The 15,489-nt window shown below is 45.1% G+C and overlaps 6 protein-coding genes across 6 annotated transcripts; 2 read left to right on the plus strand and 4 right to left on the minus strand.

Moving 5' to 3' along the window:
* Positions 1-1,516: 1,516 nt before the first annotated feature.
* Positions 1,517-2,738, plus strand: C8R40DRAFT_1062955 (uncharacterized protein; the record flags this gene model as incomplete). Its single annotated transcript, XM_046225496.1, has 3 exons — positions 1,517-1,966; positions 2,024-2,420; positions 2,476-2,738. 3 exons carry the CDS (start codon positions 1,517-1,519, stop codon positions 2,736-2,738), a joined length of 1,110 nt encoding a protein of 369 aa, XP_046079176.1.
* A 414-nt stretch (positions 2,739-3,152) lies between these two features.
* C8R40DRAFT_1223693 (uncharacterized protein) lies at positions 3,153-4,619 on the plus strand (the record flags this gene model as incomplete). The annotated part of the gene is made up of 6 exons (XM_046233295.1): positions 3,153-3,217; positions 3,273-3,690; positions 3,740-3,901; positions 3,952-4,323; positions 4,374-4,470; positions 4,543-4,619. Coding segments are annotated over 6 exons (1,116 nt in total). The 3' UTR covers positions 4,545-4,619.
* A 1,071-nt stretch (positions 4,620-5,690) lies between these two features.
* C8R40DRAFT_1178296 (uncharacterized protein) lies at positions 5,691-7,439 on the minus strand (the record flags this gene model as incomplete). Its single annotated transcript, XM_046232848.1, has 1 exon — positions 5,691-7,439. One exon carries the CDS (start codon positions 7,437-7,439, stop codon positions 5,691-5,693), a length of 1,749 nt encoding a protein of 582 aa, XP_046079178.1.
* Positions 7,440-7,535: 96 nt separating this feature from the next.
* Positions 7,536-10,754, minus strand: C8R40DRAFT_1178297 (uncharacterized protein; the record flags this gene model as incomplete). The annotated part of the gene is made up of 17 exons (XM_046232849.1): positions 7,536-7,597; positions 7,651-7,716; positions 7,772-7,789; positions 7,847-7,902; positions 7,952-8,031; positions 8,082-8,188; positions 8,234-8,386; positions 8,440-8,586; positions 8,641-8,745; positions 8,795-9,057; positions 9,105-9,140; positions 9,194-9,326; positions 9,386-9,598; positions 9,654-9,825; positions 9,878-10,148; positions 10,204-10,303; positions 10,352-10,754. 17 exons carry the CDS (start codon positions 10,752-10,754, stop codon positions 7,536-7,538), a joined length of 2,385 nt encoding a protein of 794 aa, XP_046079179.1.
* Positions 10,755-14,093: 3,339 nt separating this feature from the next.
* Positions 14,094-14,891, minus strand: C8R40DRAFT_1223696 (uncharacterized protein; the record flags this gene model as incomplete). The annotated part of the gene is made up of 1 exon (XM_046233296.1): positions 14,094-14,891. The coding sequence occupies one exon, from the start codon at positions 14,889-14,891 to the stop codon at positions 14,094-14,096; it is 798 nt and encodes a 265-aa protein (XP_046079180.1).
* Positions 14,892-15,084: 193 nt separating this feature from the next.
* C8R40DRAFT_1178299 (uncharacterized protein) lies at positions 15,085-15,480 on the minus strand (the record flags this gene model as incomplete). The annotated part of the gene is made up of 3 exons (XM_046232850.1): positions 15,085-15,336; positions 15,390-15,417; positions 15,467-15,480. 3 exons carry the CDS (start codon positions 15,478-15,480, stop codon positions 15,085-15,087), a joined length of 294 nt encoding a protein of 97 aa, XP_046079181.1.
* Between the last annotated feature and the right edge of the window lie 9 nt (positions 15,481-15,489).

The following is a 15,489-nucleotide window of genomic DNA, read 5'->3' on the forward strand; positions in this document are numbered from 1 at the left end:
AGCCCCGCGAAGCTTCAAAATAGCAGAGATAGTCACAAAAATGACTCATGGGCTGTAAAGACATCGAGTAACATTGTCTCCAGCTGGTCTCCAGTTACTATATTAGAATGGCCGCGGTGCTCAGGTTGCAGAGCTTCTGAGGTTAGCAGATATACGCCAAGGGTTCAGAGTAGCGGCCGATCCACTGCCTGCAAGTGGTAGTTGAGACCAGCAAGTCGAGCAATAGGCTAGCATCCTGAACGAAAGGGCGATGGCTAGTACTAACGCCTGAGGCCTGAGCATGCGCTCACAAAGGCTCGCGAAGCTTACGTGACCGTCAGGCTGTGAGCTCTTTTTCGGACGCAATACATACATTAACACCTTGATTGTCTGGATATTCACCGAAATGCTTGCAAGATTGCGTCCCAAAAAGTCATTTGATACACAGCCCTTAAACAGCCTTAAACTATGACGGCAGATTTTGAGCAATATTCCATGTCCTCCGCTGATCCGCATGGTGCCTTAAATGTTAGATTTACTTCTGTATAATTCCATCCTACAACCATTAGTCGTTAATCCACTGAGCTGCTGCACATTGTTTCTGAGTTCTTGTTGATGCCTTGAAACTACTCTTGCTTTGTTTCCATGGCCGAAGCTTGGTCCTTTTCAATCTCTTGTTTGTGTATCCATTGCACCAATCAATTGGTTCCGAGTATGTTATCAACGGTCTCTCAAGACATTCAATCGGTTCTGGGTATGTTATCAACGGTCTCTCAAGACATGAGCTACCAGTTCTCAATACCTTACCAACAACTTCATCATGAGCAGTAATTGGTTATGCGCAAGCTGCCACCAAATCACCCACAGATAATATAACGACAACGATATATAGCGTTCTCTTGAACTATATCCATTCCTCTTACTTGTTACGTTCCTCTTACTTGTACGTTCCAGTTGCAATGGATGGCAATGCTGGTAATACTGGCAATAGCAATACCAACAGCGACCAAATTTCCCGCCTACTGCAGTCATTTATGGCAACGCCAAATGCCCAGGCACTGGAGTTCATGAGTCAGAATCAATTTCCTCCGATGCTTCTTCAGGTATGTTTATGCCTTCCCATGCGGACAGATGTCTTAATATCATATATTATATACAGTCTTTTCTACTTTCACAAGCATTATCGCAGAATTCTCCCAGTCAAGCACCATTATTTCCTGCCCCTTCCTCCAATCCAACATCATCGCAAGCCGTTACAACTTCTTCATTGCAGAACTCTGATTCATCCTCGTCTACAATTGCTTCTCTTCCAGCACAGATTATGAATATATCACCCTCTGATGCTAGGCTGCAGTCCCGTGTATCTACCCAGTCAAACCAGGCTCAAAACCTACCATCTTCATTATTGGCAGAAAGATCTCTTCCTCCTTTCAACGAAAATCAGATTCCGCCTCTTGCTTCTACCACATTTCCAGTACAGCGGACCATGCATACTCAGGTTCCTTCATCGAATTCACGCCATGCTCATTCTGCAGCAATGCTTCCTTCATCTATTCCACTACATACTCAGGCGTCAAATATTGAGGCCCAGCCTCTTCCTATTATTGGATCTGGCAGTACATTACCACCACCACCTCCTCCTGCATGCCGACCATATTCTAGTATGCAAGTTGCAGGTACATCTGATGGGTATGGACAAATGATAGGCTCTCAGGGACATGCTCGTATCACTACAGCTTCGGGCTTTCCGGGTCTCACAGCTATCCAGCGTACCAATCATTTGCGTCTTGATCATGCGAGTCAGTCACTCCCTCAGAACCCCAGAAAAGACAAGAGGCGTGGAAAAGCTGTCCGGCCACCTGGGCTTGGTCGTAGAGATCGAATTCCAAGTATCGATGACTGTATCAGCGTAGCTACTGGAGGAATAGAGGTTGTGACTATCGATGTTTTGATCTATTTGCCGCTTCCTCCAACAAGCGACATTAAGGTATGGATGTTTCTATTTTCCCAATGTCCATTTGTTGAAAATATCCATATTTGCCAGTTCTACCAACTTCCGAAGCAGTTAATCTTTTATGAAATTAACAAGGACGCGTACCGTATGGTGCTTGATGCCTTGGGCCTATTTCATCAATATTCGAACCTTCCAACCTCTACTACGGTTTTTGACCTAATGTCCGATATCACGCTCAAGCTCAGGCGTCGATATGATCTTCCATCGGTTTCCTCCTCATTACCGCTAGCTCCACAAGAACTTCTTCCTCTGCAATTGCTAGGATTTAGTAATCATGGTCGAGCCAATGGATCATACAATACTTCAAAACTTAGGTCTATGCCCTATGAGCGAAATACAACGGTCCAAAATCTTTTGGCTAGCCATGGTACATATGTCGTTCCCAAGCTAGTTGTGACCCGGGACAATCATTTTCAGCTTCACACTCGTAAGTAAACCTCTAACATAAACTATCAAGTCAAATATCTAATACAGTCCTGCAGTTATTCGGAACCACCCACTTGAAACCAACGTTAGCTTAGCTCAAGCATATTTGGGATCAGACGATACAGTTCGCATTCATCGCTGTTTATCCATCCGTATATATAGCATGTTCCGCAATGACTCAGATGCAAATCTCAACATCCATGCCCTGGATGAAGAGGAACTAGAAGAGTCATGTCAGCTAGATACTGAGAACAGCGATGAGGAGGCAAATATTCCATTATATTTGCTAGAAATTTGTGCCCTGATTTTTGTGCTTTAGGATTCAAGAGTTGTAGCTCAATTATTAACGACACAAGCTTCAGGAGAACAAGATAATCAGGAGCTTGAACCAGCATCGCCCAGGACACCAAATGAAAATCAACCTCAGTCAAATGGACCGTATGCTCTCCGTTCTGTAGGCCATGGTTCAATTATTTCTCTTTTGTTGGTATCTAATTCTTAGTTTCAGATTCCAACTTCCTCAATGATGGAGCAGCCATTGCCTAAGAAGCTATGGGGAGAGCCCTGGAAACAGCCCGTCCCTCTTGATTTCATTCCTGTATTCTTTGACGATGAACGCACCCAAGCTATTTTCAAAATTGTTGCAGAGGTACACCGTGGAGAATTAGTCTGTCCTGGCCTTCAGGTAAAGGGTACAAATGAACAAGAACTGGCAACAGAATTTATTGCTCAAATGAAAATCTCCGTACAAAGTGGAGATTGGAGTCGAATTTTATCTCCAAACCGCCACTTTGTTTGGTAAGATTGTATCCTTTAGCCAAAACACTGCTGATTTGAATTACTGCATTGCTAGCGTCGATGAACACGATGATTATATCTCTTCAGGGCCTGGTCTTGAACAATCAGCCATTACCGAGGTCTTCCGTCGATTTTTTGAGGAACGTGAGCATGAGTTTTGTACTCCACTTTATGGGGAATACACGACGCTCCAATCTGCCGACCTGCAAATATCATCCAATAAGCATGATGAACTGGTTCTGTTTGGGGCTGCAACTGGATTAGCTCTCATTTATGGACACTACCCGGGACACTTGAATCCTCTTCTCCTCATTTATCTCCTCAATGATTGTAACATATCCTGCCTTCATCATGAGTTGGTCTCCTCCTATTTGCCTTCAATCAGTGAGATGCTAGAGCGCTGGTTGAATATTGGGCCGATGGATAGCATTGCGGAATTCAGTTCACACTTTGCCTCATATCACAATATACAGGTGCGACGCTCAGAATCTTCTATTTGTACTCAACTAATGTCTACCATAGCTTGCAGTCTTGCATGGACGTTCAGAAGCTGGTCACCACAAGCTTGCATGGGAAATGCTTCATAATGTTGTCATTGGTCCCATAGACATTGATAACGCCTATTTTGCTGCTTTTCTTAAGGGGTTCTTACTTCCTTGTGCTACAGGGATCGATCTTGTTGATGTAAGTCTAAGAAGTACGCCTAGTATCAAGAGTTTAATATTATTTTGCAGATTGTGCGCAGCTTCTTTGGGGGACCTGAAGAATTTATTCGAACTGCGGAAATGTCTACAATTCGCGATTTTGCTTCTCTAAACATCAGCATCTCTTGTGATCTCAAGCAGCCATCATTGGATGAACTGGCCCAAGCGCTCAGCGCTGCTGGTCCTCAATTTACTGGGAAGACTTTTCAAGACATTATAGAAGATTTTCTTGCCGGTACTGGAGCACCGTGTCCGGAGCTTTTGGCCAGTATGATGGATAGATTCAGTCCCGAGGTCAAAACCTGCTTATCGGGACTACGGTCTCCAACATTCCGCATGCGCTTAATGTGCTGGGCTGTGACAGGTGCTACCAGGGTATTGCTCGAAGGGGAGCCAATGCAAGTGAGTATCTAATCTTGAAATCAAGTCGACTGATATTTATGCCATTTAAGATCGTTCTAGTTGAAGATGACGATGTACTATATCTCCCTAGCGATATTGATGACTCCGATTTATATCTTTTAATGGGATCCTGCTCATTCCGGACCTGTTCCAGGTCGATGAGACTACCAGCCTCATATTTAATCAAGCTGCTCAAAAGTACTTACGATCCAAACGTAGAACTTGGGAACCCTCGGGTTGCAATTCATCATTGGCTTCTTGTGCAGATGTTGGATAATGCTGGTACTTACAATATGGTTTGAAGCTTATGCATTACTTTATACCATTTCATCTACATCTTTGTGTTTAAAGTGGAACAAACGGTTGATTTTGATTTTGTGACCCTCTCCACAATCTCTGTCGGCGTTTTTGCCATTTTTTGTCAATTCAAACTTTATATAAGCTATCTGAGCCTACCACCTTTTTATCGTTGGATTATTTCCATATACACGTGTCTTTTGTGGTATTTAATCTTCTACCCAAACCAAATTCCAAATATCGTTCTCCCCTCACCGAAGAAATGAAACACCCGACCAACTTTGATTCTACCTTGCTTTTTGTTCGCCAGCTTTCATCTACCCTCTATATGCCTCGGGTTGACTCCCAATATGACTGCCAAAGCCACATCTTACATTACGACGTAGAACTGCCTGGCGTGCAACGTCAGCACCTCAAGGTCATCACCGCCTATTCATCCATATTTAAGGAACGGAACCTTGTGGTTTGGGGAATGTCGTTGGCTCCTAATTGGCGCGTTCCAAGAAAGTTTGGCTTGTGCATTCATGAGAATTCTCTGGCTCCGCCAAGACTTAGCCCACCGGTGGACTTGCAACGCAGTTCCAGAGAATTTCATGGGTATATTGCTGCTCCTTATGATACGATGTCAGCACCGTTGCAAGCAACAATGGAAAGGGCTCATGGTGAATTTTATCGCGTTCTACGAATTCCAGCTAAAACGCAGGTAAGTCTATGGCAATAAGTTTATTCTGGCTGCTCAAACACTTTCCTAGTTGTGCGACATTATCGCCGTCTTGTCAAATGGTATACTCTCGTTCACCATTAGATGCGACAAGCCATTGATGCAGGATGAAATTCCGGCAGCGCAGGAAATGGTTGAGGAGACGGTCGAGGTGCATTAAAGCAAAATCTTGTCTCTTCAATTGTTCGCTACCTACCGCTCTACATTTTATCTTTATCGAGGCAATATTGAATGGGCTACCTTTGCTTGCATAATCCGTTTCAATTTCTTTTCACCAATGACAAAAAGATCAAGTTTTAGCAGCAGATTCCGATAGAATGCAGTACATAAGCAAAATACTACAAATATCCTACAACTTACTTCTTTCATATACTCGATCTTTACTGATCTTGCATAGTGCATGTTCCACCATAAATGGATCAAATATAACAGTCTGTTTGACTTTTTGGAACTTCGCATCTTCATCTAGAAACCTATACAAAGCTTTAAAACCCTCTTTGACCTGATTTTCGCTATAAGTATCTGTTGGGACTAGATCCATTTTTTGCAGTCCATGCAGGGCACCTTTAGCGAGAACGTATATGGCATGCGCAACTTCATCCAAGCTTGGCCAAGGGATGCGATGAGCATAAGTAAGGTCGACCGTAAGCAGATATGCTGAAAGATCTCCAAACGAAGGGAAGAGTTTGTTCTTCTTGTCATTCTTAGCATGGACAATAAATTGCCAGATGCTAGTAAATGAGACATTCGGATCTTGCAGCTTTTCCTCCAGTATCTCACTTCCAATCCAGAAGTTTACATCGTTAGAGGAAGTCCGTCCTCTGGTTGTACCGTATGCACAAGGGTTGCATATAAAATTTTCCCCTCGATCTGCATAAAGAGCTTTAAACTGGGACCAGGCTTCAAGGGACTCAAAAAACCCAGTATGTCCAGTTTCTTGTAAAGCTTCTGTATTGAAGAGTACGCCGCGGAAGAGTAATGCGCTGAACGTGCCTTCGCGGGAGTGATGTGCGAATAATCCATTTGGACCTGAGACCTGCTTCCGAGAGGATGCAAGCTCCCGGAATGGACAAGATGAATCTGAATTTTCAAGGATCCTACGCTGCTCTAGCTTGAGTTGGTCCATAGATAGCGGTGGAAACTGCATATAAGCCTCGGCGATTTCGAGGAGCCAATCGCGAAAGAAAATGACGCGATTATTTTCTCGAACAGACGTTAAGGATGCGATTGGAGAAATCCGATATGAGATGTTATCGTTTGAAGTTGTATGTGGAGGAAGAAGAGGAGGAGTGGAAGGTGATTCTGCAAATATTGCCGAAGATGGGGAATTAAGGGAGGTCGGAAGACCCATGATTCGGCGATGAGCAGCTTGGAGCAAATCAATAAGCTGTTGAATCTCCAAAGAACGATGACGGCCTAAAATTGGATGGTCAAGAAACATTTGGCCAAGTTTCTTCATGGCAGTTTTTGAAGGATACCCTCGTTTTGAGTGAGCGCTACAGAGGTTACGAGGAGTGCTATATGCAGCCCAGACCTCGTCAAGCAATAAAATGCTCGCAGTAGCACTAGAGTCCATGAGGCTCTTCAGGAACAACGACTGCACATTGTGTTTGTCATCAGATTCTATTGGCAAGCCAAGCCAGTGAAAGATAATGCGCGAACTAAGAAGGCTATTAGCGCTGCGCTGATCATGTTGCCTTCCATGGAAGTTCCACAAATAAGTTCTTGGGGGTTCAATCGTAGGTAGGAAATCCGATGAGTTAAAGTAAAACATGCCACGATTCCCACTTTCCACTACCTCTCCGACGGTCTTGATAAGACGGTACCACCAGTGTGACGAGGGATGATCAAGTACATGTTCAATGGACTCCGAAACCCAAGTGTAAAGTCGATAGTGTGAAAGCATAATGGTATAGTGTAATATGTGGGCACCTGCATCATATATCTTGGAGTTTTCGAGGAGTAAATTAATTGAGGGCCAAACATCTACTGCCGCTTTCATTGTTCTGGAGTCGAGAGGAGAACGTTCGAGTGCAACATGAAAGCGATTGATCTTCAAAAATAAGTCTTGAATACTTGGGCCCTGCGTTGCATTCATACTCGATAGGCCCTCATTGAAAAGCTGAATTGTGTAAGTTAAGGATTCTTTTGAGAGTTGCATCAGGAATGGAATGGCTATATACCACTTTAGTAGTCATTGAAGAGGAATGGAACAAGATGGCTTGCCAGTGCTTTTAGTATGAAAAGGCGAGGGATCTGGGAAATGATAATGAGAACCATTTGTGCTCAAGAGAACAAAATTTGGTTACCGCTTGAACGATTCTCTTCATTTGGCGGTTCGCCGTTGCGATTGTTACGAGGCTGCTCATTGTCATCTATGGAGATGTTAGATTACAGATCCCAGATACATATAGTATGCGTAAGTCCCACCAATTGAACCCATATTTACTATCAAGAAAAGATGATGAGCAATAACCCCGCATATCAATGTTTGGTTGAGCTTACCATCTACCGTTTGCGTGAATGCATTAAGCCGATAAGCGGTGTACATATCTCCCATACTGAAGATTTAAATCAGAAAAACTTAGCTTATGAATAATTTATACTTACTCAATCTGGCTTTCGTGTATCCATTCTTTTGTTCCAGGTTTCTTGTCAGCCCACTCAACATAGTATTCGTAGTTACAGCACTTGAAGATCGAGCATTAGGAATAATTCAGAAGAACATGTAAGTACTTACAGCCTTAGTGCAAATGCGGTGTGATATAATATTTCGAAGTTCGTATACCTGGTCCTCCTCCTGCTCTTCTTCGGCTACTTGGCATTCCTGAGCTATTGCTGCAACGCCTATCGATTAGACTCCTTCAGTCGAATTTATTTTCTGACTCATACCATTATCGCAGTTTTCCTTGAGCCGTTTACTTCTCCGTTGTCCCTTATCGTTCACATTTAGATCTCGTTTTGTTTTATTCAAGTTTTGTATGGCCACTTCCTGATTGAATTCAATAGCTTGCGGAGCTTTTTGAGCAGCATGTATAATTTCAGCTGGAAAATAGGAGTTAAATGAGTCAATGGCAACGTAGTTGAACCATAAAAACATACAAACTGTTGATTTCGATTTCGATTTCGGTTCTTTGATCGGGCCTTCAGCTGATATACTACCTTTCGCTTGTGAGCAGCAGCTTGTGCAGCAGCTGCGCGTGCTGTCCGAGACCGTTTTTTAAAAGTTTGAGGCACCGGTATTCCTGTTTGTTATAGATAGAGAAGCAGAGAATTGCACCAAAAGTCAATTTGCTTACGGATGGGAGGAGCTTTGAAGTTACGGAAAGTAGAGGATATCGCTTCAAGCCTCTTGTTACAGTGTTGATACCACCGTTCTCTGGCAGCTTGACGGGGTGAGGAATCTGTGAAGGATGTTAAGATTCTAAGCTCAAGTGATAGTCGTCATCATACCAGCATGGTTAGTTAGCTCAAGACCATCTGGTGCCAAAGACCAAGGACCAGCAGAGAATGTTATACCATCCCGCTGCATAGACCAGCCTTGACGATAATGATCATATTTCAATACATTTCCACCCATGATCTGCCTCTGATGATATAATGTGTGCAGGAAGAAAGCTCGGGCGAGAAAATCTATTTCAGCTTGAGGAGTCATGATAACTTTTCCATCATCTAGGAAGTTTAGCTCTTTGGGCGAAGCATGAAGCAAATCTGGCCTAAGACTTATAAGTGTAATAGATGATTCATTTAAGTTAGAGCATACTCTTCCTCATCCTCTTCAGCCATCAACCCGTCAGTGCTAGAACAGTACAAGTAAGAGTCTGATAACTTATAGCCAGGGAAAAAACATACTCTTCAGTTGATGGTACATGGACAGTTGCATTTGTCATTTCTGGCGTCAACTGGATTGGCACTCCGTTGGGACCCGCAGCAATATTCATTGTTACTCGGCCATCAAGAATAGCACCTTGAGGATAAAGTACAACTACCCTCGGTAGGCGGAAGGAGGAATCGGAACTCCAACAGGCGCTAATGGAGGCGTACCACCATGAAGACGAAGCCCTGAAAATGTTATAGATTTGATTTTATCAAGTTCGACGTATAGCCCAAACTCGACCAGATGAAATCTCCCTCCCTCCCATCCTTCTCCCGTTGGTATATCGGGATAAGCAAACATCGTAGTCCAACCACCTGCAGAGTCGTGTCGGTCAAAGTGTTTGCCACCAAAAAAGGCAAGAGCCTTGATGCAGTTGATAACTGCACAATCAATTGCATGAGGTAGTTAGTTTGAGTATCATACGCAACAACGTACTTAGTCCATCACCATGTACAGGTTGCGAAACATTAAGCTGTAAGCCCTGATAGAGAGCATTGTCATCCGTGCCAATCCGCGGTACATTATTGAGCTCGCAGGCATCTTCTAGAATTTTGTATTCTGTTGGTAGTATACGTCGGAACATATTCACGGCAAGTTTAATGGTTGTCTAATTGGTAACCAACATTGTATTGCATTGTGAGAATAGATAATCGACAAACCGTCACAAGATTGCGCCGCATTTGGATATGCTCCTCCTCTTCAGTGCTGAGACTTCCCCGTATCTTGCCCCCAACAGAAGGCGTTACCAAGTTCCTGGGCTTTTGGTGACTTATGCCGCAGCTGTAGCAGTGGCCTGAACCGCCCACAGGATTGGCACGTTTACTGCATTTCTCAAATGCAGTACAGCCATTTGTGCAACGTTCGGCTTCAGGACCAAGCGTTTCATCTCGAAGATTCTTGATTAACTTCCCCTCTTCACTCTCTTCATCTCTATAAAGGTTGATAAGCATAGGTAAGATGAACCAGAGGCATGTACTTCACGTACATCTCTCCAACATATACCTCAAACATATCATCCATGCCATCTCCAGACCCCGCAACATCCCGGGTAAAGACTATGTCGCCAACTTCGAGTTTCCCCCACCCTAACAAATGATCAGATAAGACTAGGAGGCAAAGGCCATGGAGCATACCAAGGGCAGGAATACTTGAATTCCGTCCACCAGGAATATTGATTCTAGTTTCTGCATGGTTAAAGTAGAATTTGAGGAATTGGGCGTCGCCCTTAGGCCAAGGTACGATGAGAATCCGTTTGATGACGTTCTGATTTAAATCTTTGGGGATCCGAGGATGGGATTTTACTTCATATATTGCAGGAAGATACGGGTCTCGAGTACTGGGGAAATCGAGTTTTTTACCATCCTTAATGCACCCAGGGGGAATTGAAAAAGGGGGAGGATCGGATAGGATCGAAGGCTGGTACGAAGAAGGAGAGGCTGGGTTCACCCGAGGACCAGCAGATCTGAGTTTAGAAAGCAGGCCATTGCCAATAGTTTTGGCGTAACGCTTTAAGCCTAAGACTTTTCGACGGTTCATGACGGTAAGAAAACAACGATTCCACAAAACTCCCACCGGTACAAGTTCTCGGAAAGATCCGAGGAAATTGTACCCTGCCCGCAACTTTTCAAGGAATTTGCCGAGCGCCCTTACTCCAGAATCCGCATTAGTAAACATTACGCCAAACCTATGCTCCTCCCAAGTACAAAGGGAACGTTGGACTCCCATTAGAATTGTGGACTTTAGTTAGACCTAGGATATACGAATATCAAATCTCTCTCGGTGGTCCCTGATTTCCTCCATATTCACTTCCTCCCCGAGTTACGATTGTTTGAAAGCTTCTTGAAGGCAAGCAATTTTGGAACTTGTACCGTTCGATTGGTTAACTGCTCCAGATGATATTGATGTAAGACATGAAAATACTAGCAGATCCCAATTTCCATCATACCTCGGGCTTCCACCTGAGCCAAGGATGGTTCAACGACAAACGGTATGGTCCTTGGAGGTACTGGACTACCACCGTACTCTCGCTCCAGCAAGAAGTTCAGTTCTACACCAAACACTGAGGTGATCGCCAATGAGCAACGATAGCACCAGAAAGAAACCACTCTTACCTGCTTTAGGATCCCTGGTAGCGGTGACGGGTTGGTTGTGAATATGGTCCGCGATCTGAGGCTTGGGAGAATTCCCGATGTAAGTGAGCCGCCGTTTTGCCACTATTTTTGAGACCCTGGCAAGAGTATCGATCCACTTGGTTATGTCCCGCTTCGACAGCACTTGCTTTGCTGCAAAGAGGACCGACAGATAAAAACAGGATAGAGATGCCTGCAACTTGGCGGGTTGCCGAAATCTGAGCGGCGGTACCCAATGTGGCTCCCAATGATTGCGATGGACTGCGACCAGCAGTACTAAAGCTGTCATCAACAACCATGGCGTCAGCGGGCAATTTCGAAGGCTGGCCCATCACGACTCTAAGAATGTCTTTGAAGACTTCTGAGATGCCACTAAAGGTGGCTTGTACCTGGATGAAATGATTAGATAACATAACGGTTGAATAACGCCCCTCACGTCAGGGTTCCCCCATAATGTTTTGAGATGCTTCGTTCTTTCCAATCGCAACGTTTTCTGCCGCCTGTCATCATTTGACAGGAGAGATTTCAGAGTCTGAGAACGGATCCCGGTACCTCGGGTCGGTGGCAGTAATACAGTCCAAGAAGCAACATCGTAAGTTTCGGCGTCAAGGCAGACTAAAGGTTCCAATGAGAGAAGGACGGCGCCTTTTTCCTCTATACTCCACTGAGACTGATCAAGTAATTTGGCAATCAAGGTGATTAACTTGCAAGCTGCCTGTATGACACGTCTATTGCTCTGTATACCGTTCAGAACAAGGACGAACTCAAAAGACAGGCCGACCACAGCAATATCTAAAGCCCTCTTGGCCGCAGGAGCCCTAAGGACTATGGTATTGTCTGAACCTTCCTGCCATGGTGATAGAGCTGATTCGAGGCATTTTAGGAAGAACACCGAGATTTTACGTTCTCTGGACTGCGGCTGCACGAGGTCCGTTCGGCGGGGATGGGCGCCATGAAAGTGGCATTTCTCAAGTCCGAAGATTCGTTGGGGGATGCAGACTCTGGGCAACTACCATCAAACTTGACAGAGGGTAGCTTGGCATCAGCCAAGTTAAAACCTTTTCTTCGAGCTGCATACGGTACAGGCGAACGTCCTGATTTGCGACTTTCAGGCAAAGCGAAAGAAACGTGCAAACGGAATCGAAAGGGGCAACGGGACCTTGAACATCTAGATCCTTCGCAAGAGTTTCGATTTCGGAAAGAACGCGATGAGAGGTAAGGGAAGATCTGACGAGCGATTGTCGGGCAGAGCCAGTGTTAGCGTAAACGAGCAAGATACTCGCGGTGTGGCAAGCGGCACGACATACTTCCTATTACAGAAATTGAAAAGGTCCTCGAGAGAAGGTACCATTCGGTCCCAAACCAACGGACAAACGGGACGCCGACGCCACCGGCGATATTCTGTGAATTAGTACGGCGAATCGCATGTGTCCATACAGAATCCCAAGTGGAAGCACCTCGGGTAGAGACACTCGTCATGTATCTCGTCTGGATGGTAGTTGGAGGAACGGCAGAGGTGGAGAGTGTTTGAGAAGAGAGAAGACTGGCAGCATTATCGCAATCCGCAGATGCTAGAGCAGCAAGGCATACGAAAGCCCAGCTCTGCACAGTCCCGTCATCATTGGTTACATGATCCAGAAGAGTGCGAATGATATCTGATTGCATAGATTCACGTGGAGTATTCCAATGTCGGTCAATGAAGAACAAGAGTATTTGTAAATTGTAGATGCGCATGGGAGGTTGCTGCACAGATTTTAGCAGGGATGTCACAGGGTTCTCGAGTAGACGAGGGCGTTTGCTCGATTGTGTTGATTGCGGTTGGGTTGACGACACGGGGTTGGATTCGAAGTGTTGATAAAGCTACAATACGAGAGCACAGTTAGACGAGTAGGGGGTATGTCCGCATTCAGCGTACCTTCGCCAAGCAATCAGCTTGCAGCTCTAGCATCGCCCATGTGAGTGCTTGGAAGGGATCAAGTTGAGCACTGGCACGAAAAGTCTTTGCTCTAAAGGCCTTTTGGTAATCGTCCTGAGTGGAGACTTCCAATCGAACAGCACACAAAGAAAGCGGGTCAAGATTCCACCGCTTATCCCCGAAGAAGATAATGACCGCCGTCCTCAGTATCGAGCCTAAAGGTGAAAGAACGTTCGTTGTTGATGAAATGGTTAACGCTGGAATCCATGAGGTTCACAACTAATGTTGGCTTTCCGGAAGGAGTAAATTCAAGCTCAGAGGCGGTTCTCCTTAGGACAGGGGAATGAGAATTATCGACACCGAATGCACTGGAAATGAGTCGCATAAAACTGAAAAGCGACGACATGCTTTTCTTATTGCGATGCTGCTTCTGTGCAACCGAAGTCGGTCTTCGTCCTCCCTTCATCGCTTTGTCCAATTGCTCTTCTCGTTTTTCATTACGAAATTGTTCCTGCGTCTTCTCTTTCTGTAGATGTGCTCGCAAGTTCTTGTCCCGCCGATGTTTGTCCATCTGAATAGCGACAAGTCTTTGAAAGGGCCACGAAATCTTTTTTGACGGTGTCCCGGGAGCGTTCGCAGCAGCGCCCTCCCGATATGCCTCATCCTTGATTCCGCGGATATCAGATTGAATGGAGAAAATTTCGCGTTCAATGTTGTTGAGACATTCGAAGCCTCGTCTGTTGATATCATTCCGATGAGCAAGCCTTTGCGAGAGCAGTGACGGTGCGTTGGATATGAAGTTGCAGAGATTACTGAATCATTACCGACAGCTCAGCAGAAGAATTGAAAGACTGAAAACCAGACTGACCGGCGTTTATCAAAGTTAACGAGATTTTGCCCTTCTTCATTATGAGATTCAACAAGATCGGGCATGGCAATAACGTCCAGAATCCGCTCTATCAGCCAGCCCATGTCCACAGTTAAGGGATCTCTAGATGCGACAGATTGAGTTTTGGGTCGTGCAAGCAGCTGAGAAATTGTGTCGTAATTGCAACATTGACTAGCAGAAACATTCTGCCATGCTCGGTGGTGCATTCTGCATTCAGGACTCAGGATGGCGGATGTCACCGCTGCTTCTACGAAAGACCGAACACAGGGCTGCTCATAGACAGAATTGGGTGAAGAACTCTCCGCATTACGCAGCCGAGCGACTTCAATGACTTGCAGTAAAAACTCTATTCGCATTTGACGTGCGCGGAGACCTATACGGGGAGCGACAATTTTCGAAATCAGCCATTTCCGTATGATTGAGTGTGCTCGAATGCAGCTTCGAATACCAGGGGGAAGAAGACGGTACAAGCTTTCAGGTGAAAGTTCGGATATGAGAGAGGATGGCTCTACGTCCTGAATATGGCTGTGAATAGTTTGTATCTCGATATACTCATCCAGTGACGACGCCTCTCGCGGTGGGAACCATCCAGTTCGATCAGTACCTTGCACCTCCAGAGGTCGGATGTGATGTAAAGGTCCTAAAAGAAAAAGATCACCAGTTGATTGGTGGCAAGGCAGGGGAATGGTACTAAGAATGCTTACTTCTTCTGTTACATTGTTGAAGGCCGCAAATGCCATCCCGTCGATATTGTCAACAAACTCCTTGGGGCTCATGCGATCCATATCCGGAGGCTATCTAGTGCTTAAGTTCCGTACGCGAGACTCGGTCGTGGTTACCGCGTTTCGAGAAACAGTTTGGGTTGGAGAAGTCGATGGCCTCATTGTCTGAGATAGCAGAAGTTGTTCAAGGGCTTGCCGTGATTCGGTCATGTTATCCCAAGCTTGGGTTCTCGAAGGTGGCGGCGGAAGAATGAATGATGTGATCACTAGAACTGGCAAAAAAGGCTCGAAGTGCTTGAAGGAGCTGAGAGTCATCCAATACATCTTGAGCTCCGCCACCCTTCGTCAACCAGAGTTTCATGGCGTCGAGAACCTGTGATTTCGATGATATGGCAGCAAGATATTGATCAGGTAACGGAGGTGACCCTGCCGGCTGGCTTTTGATGTAAATTTTGCGCAACAGCTAGAGGGATATGTGAGCATAACGCACTATTTGTTTAAACGCAAAGGACACACCTCGAAAAATATAAGTGGCGTCACAAAACTACGAAAAATTCCACCACACTCTGGTAAATTCTTTGTGGTCCAGCAACAGTTCTCGTGTCATTCCGACCCG

Source organism: Lentinula edodes (genome assembly GCF_021015755.1).
Source record: "Lentinula edodes strain Le(Bin) 0899 ss11 chromosome Unknown C8R40scaffold_78, whole genome shotgun sequence".
NCBI classification, from domain to species: Eukaryota; Fungi; Basidiomycota; class Agaricomycetes; order Agaricales; family Omphalotaceae; genus Lentinula; species Lentinula edodes.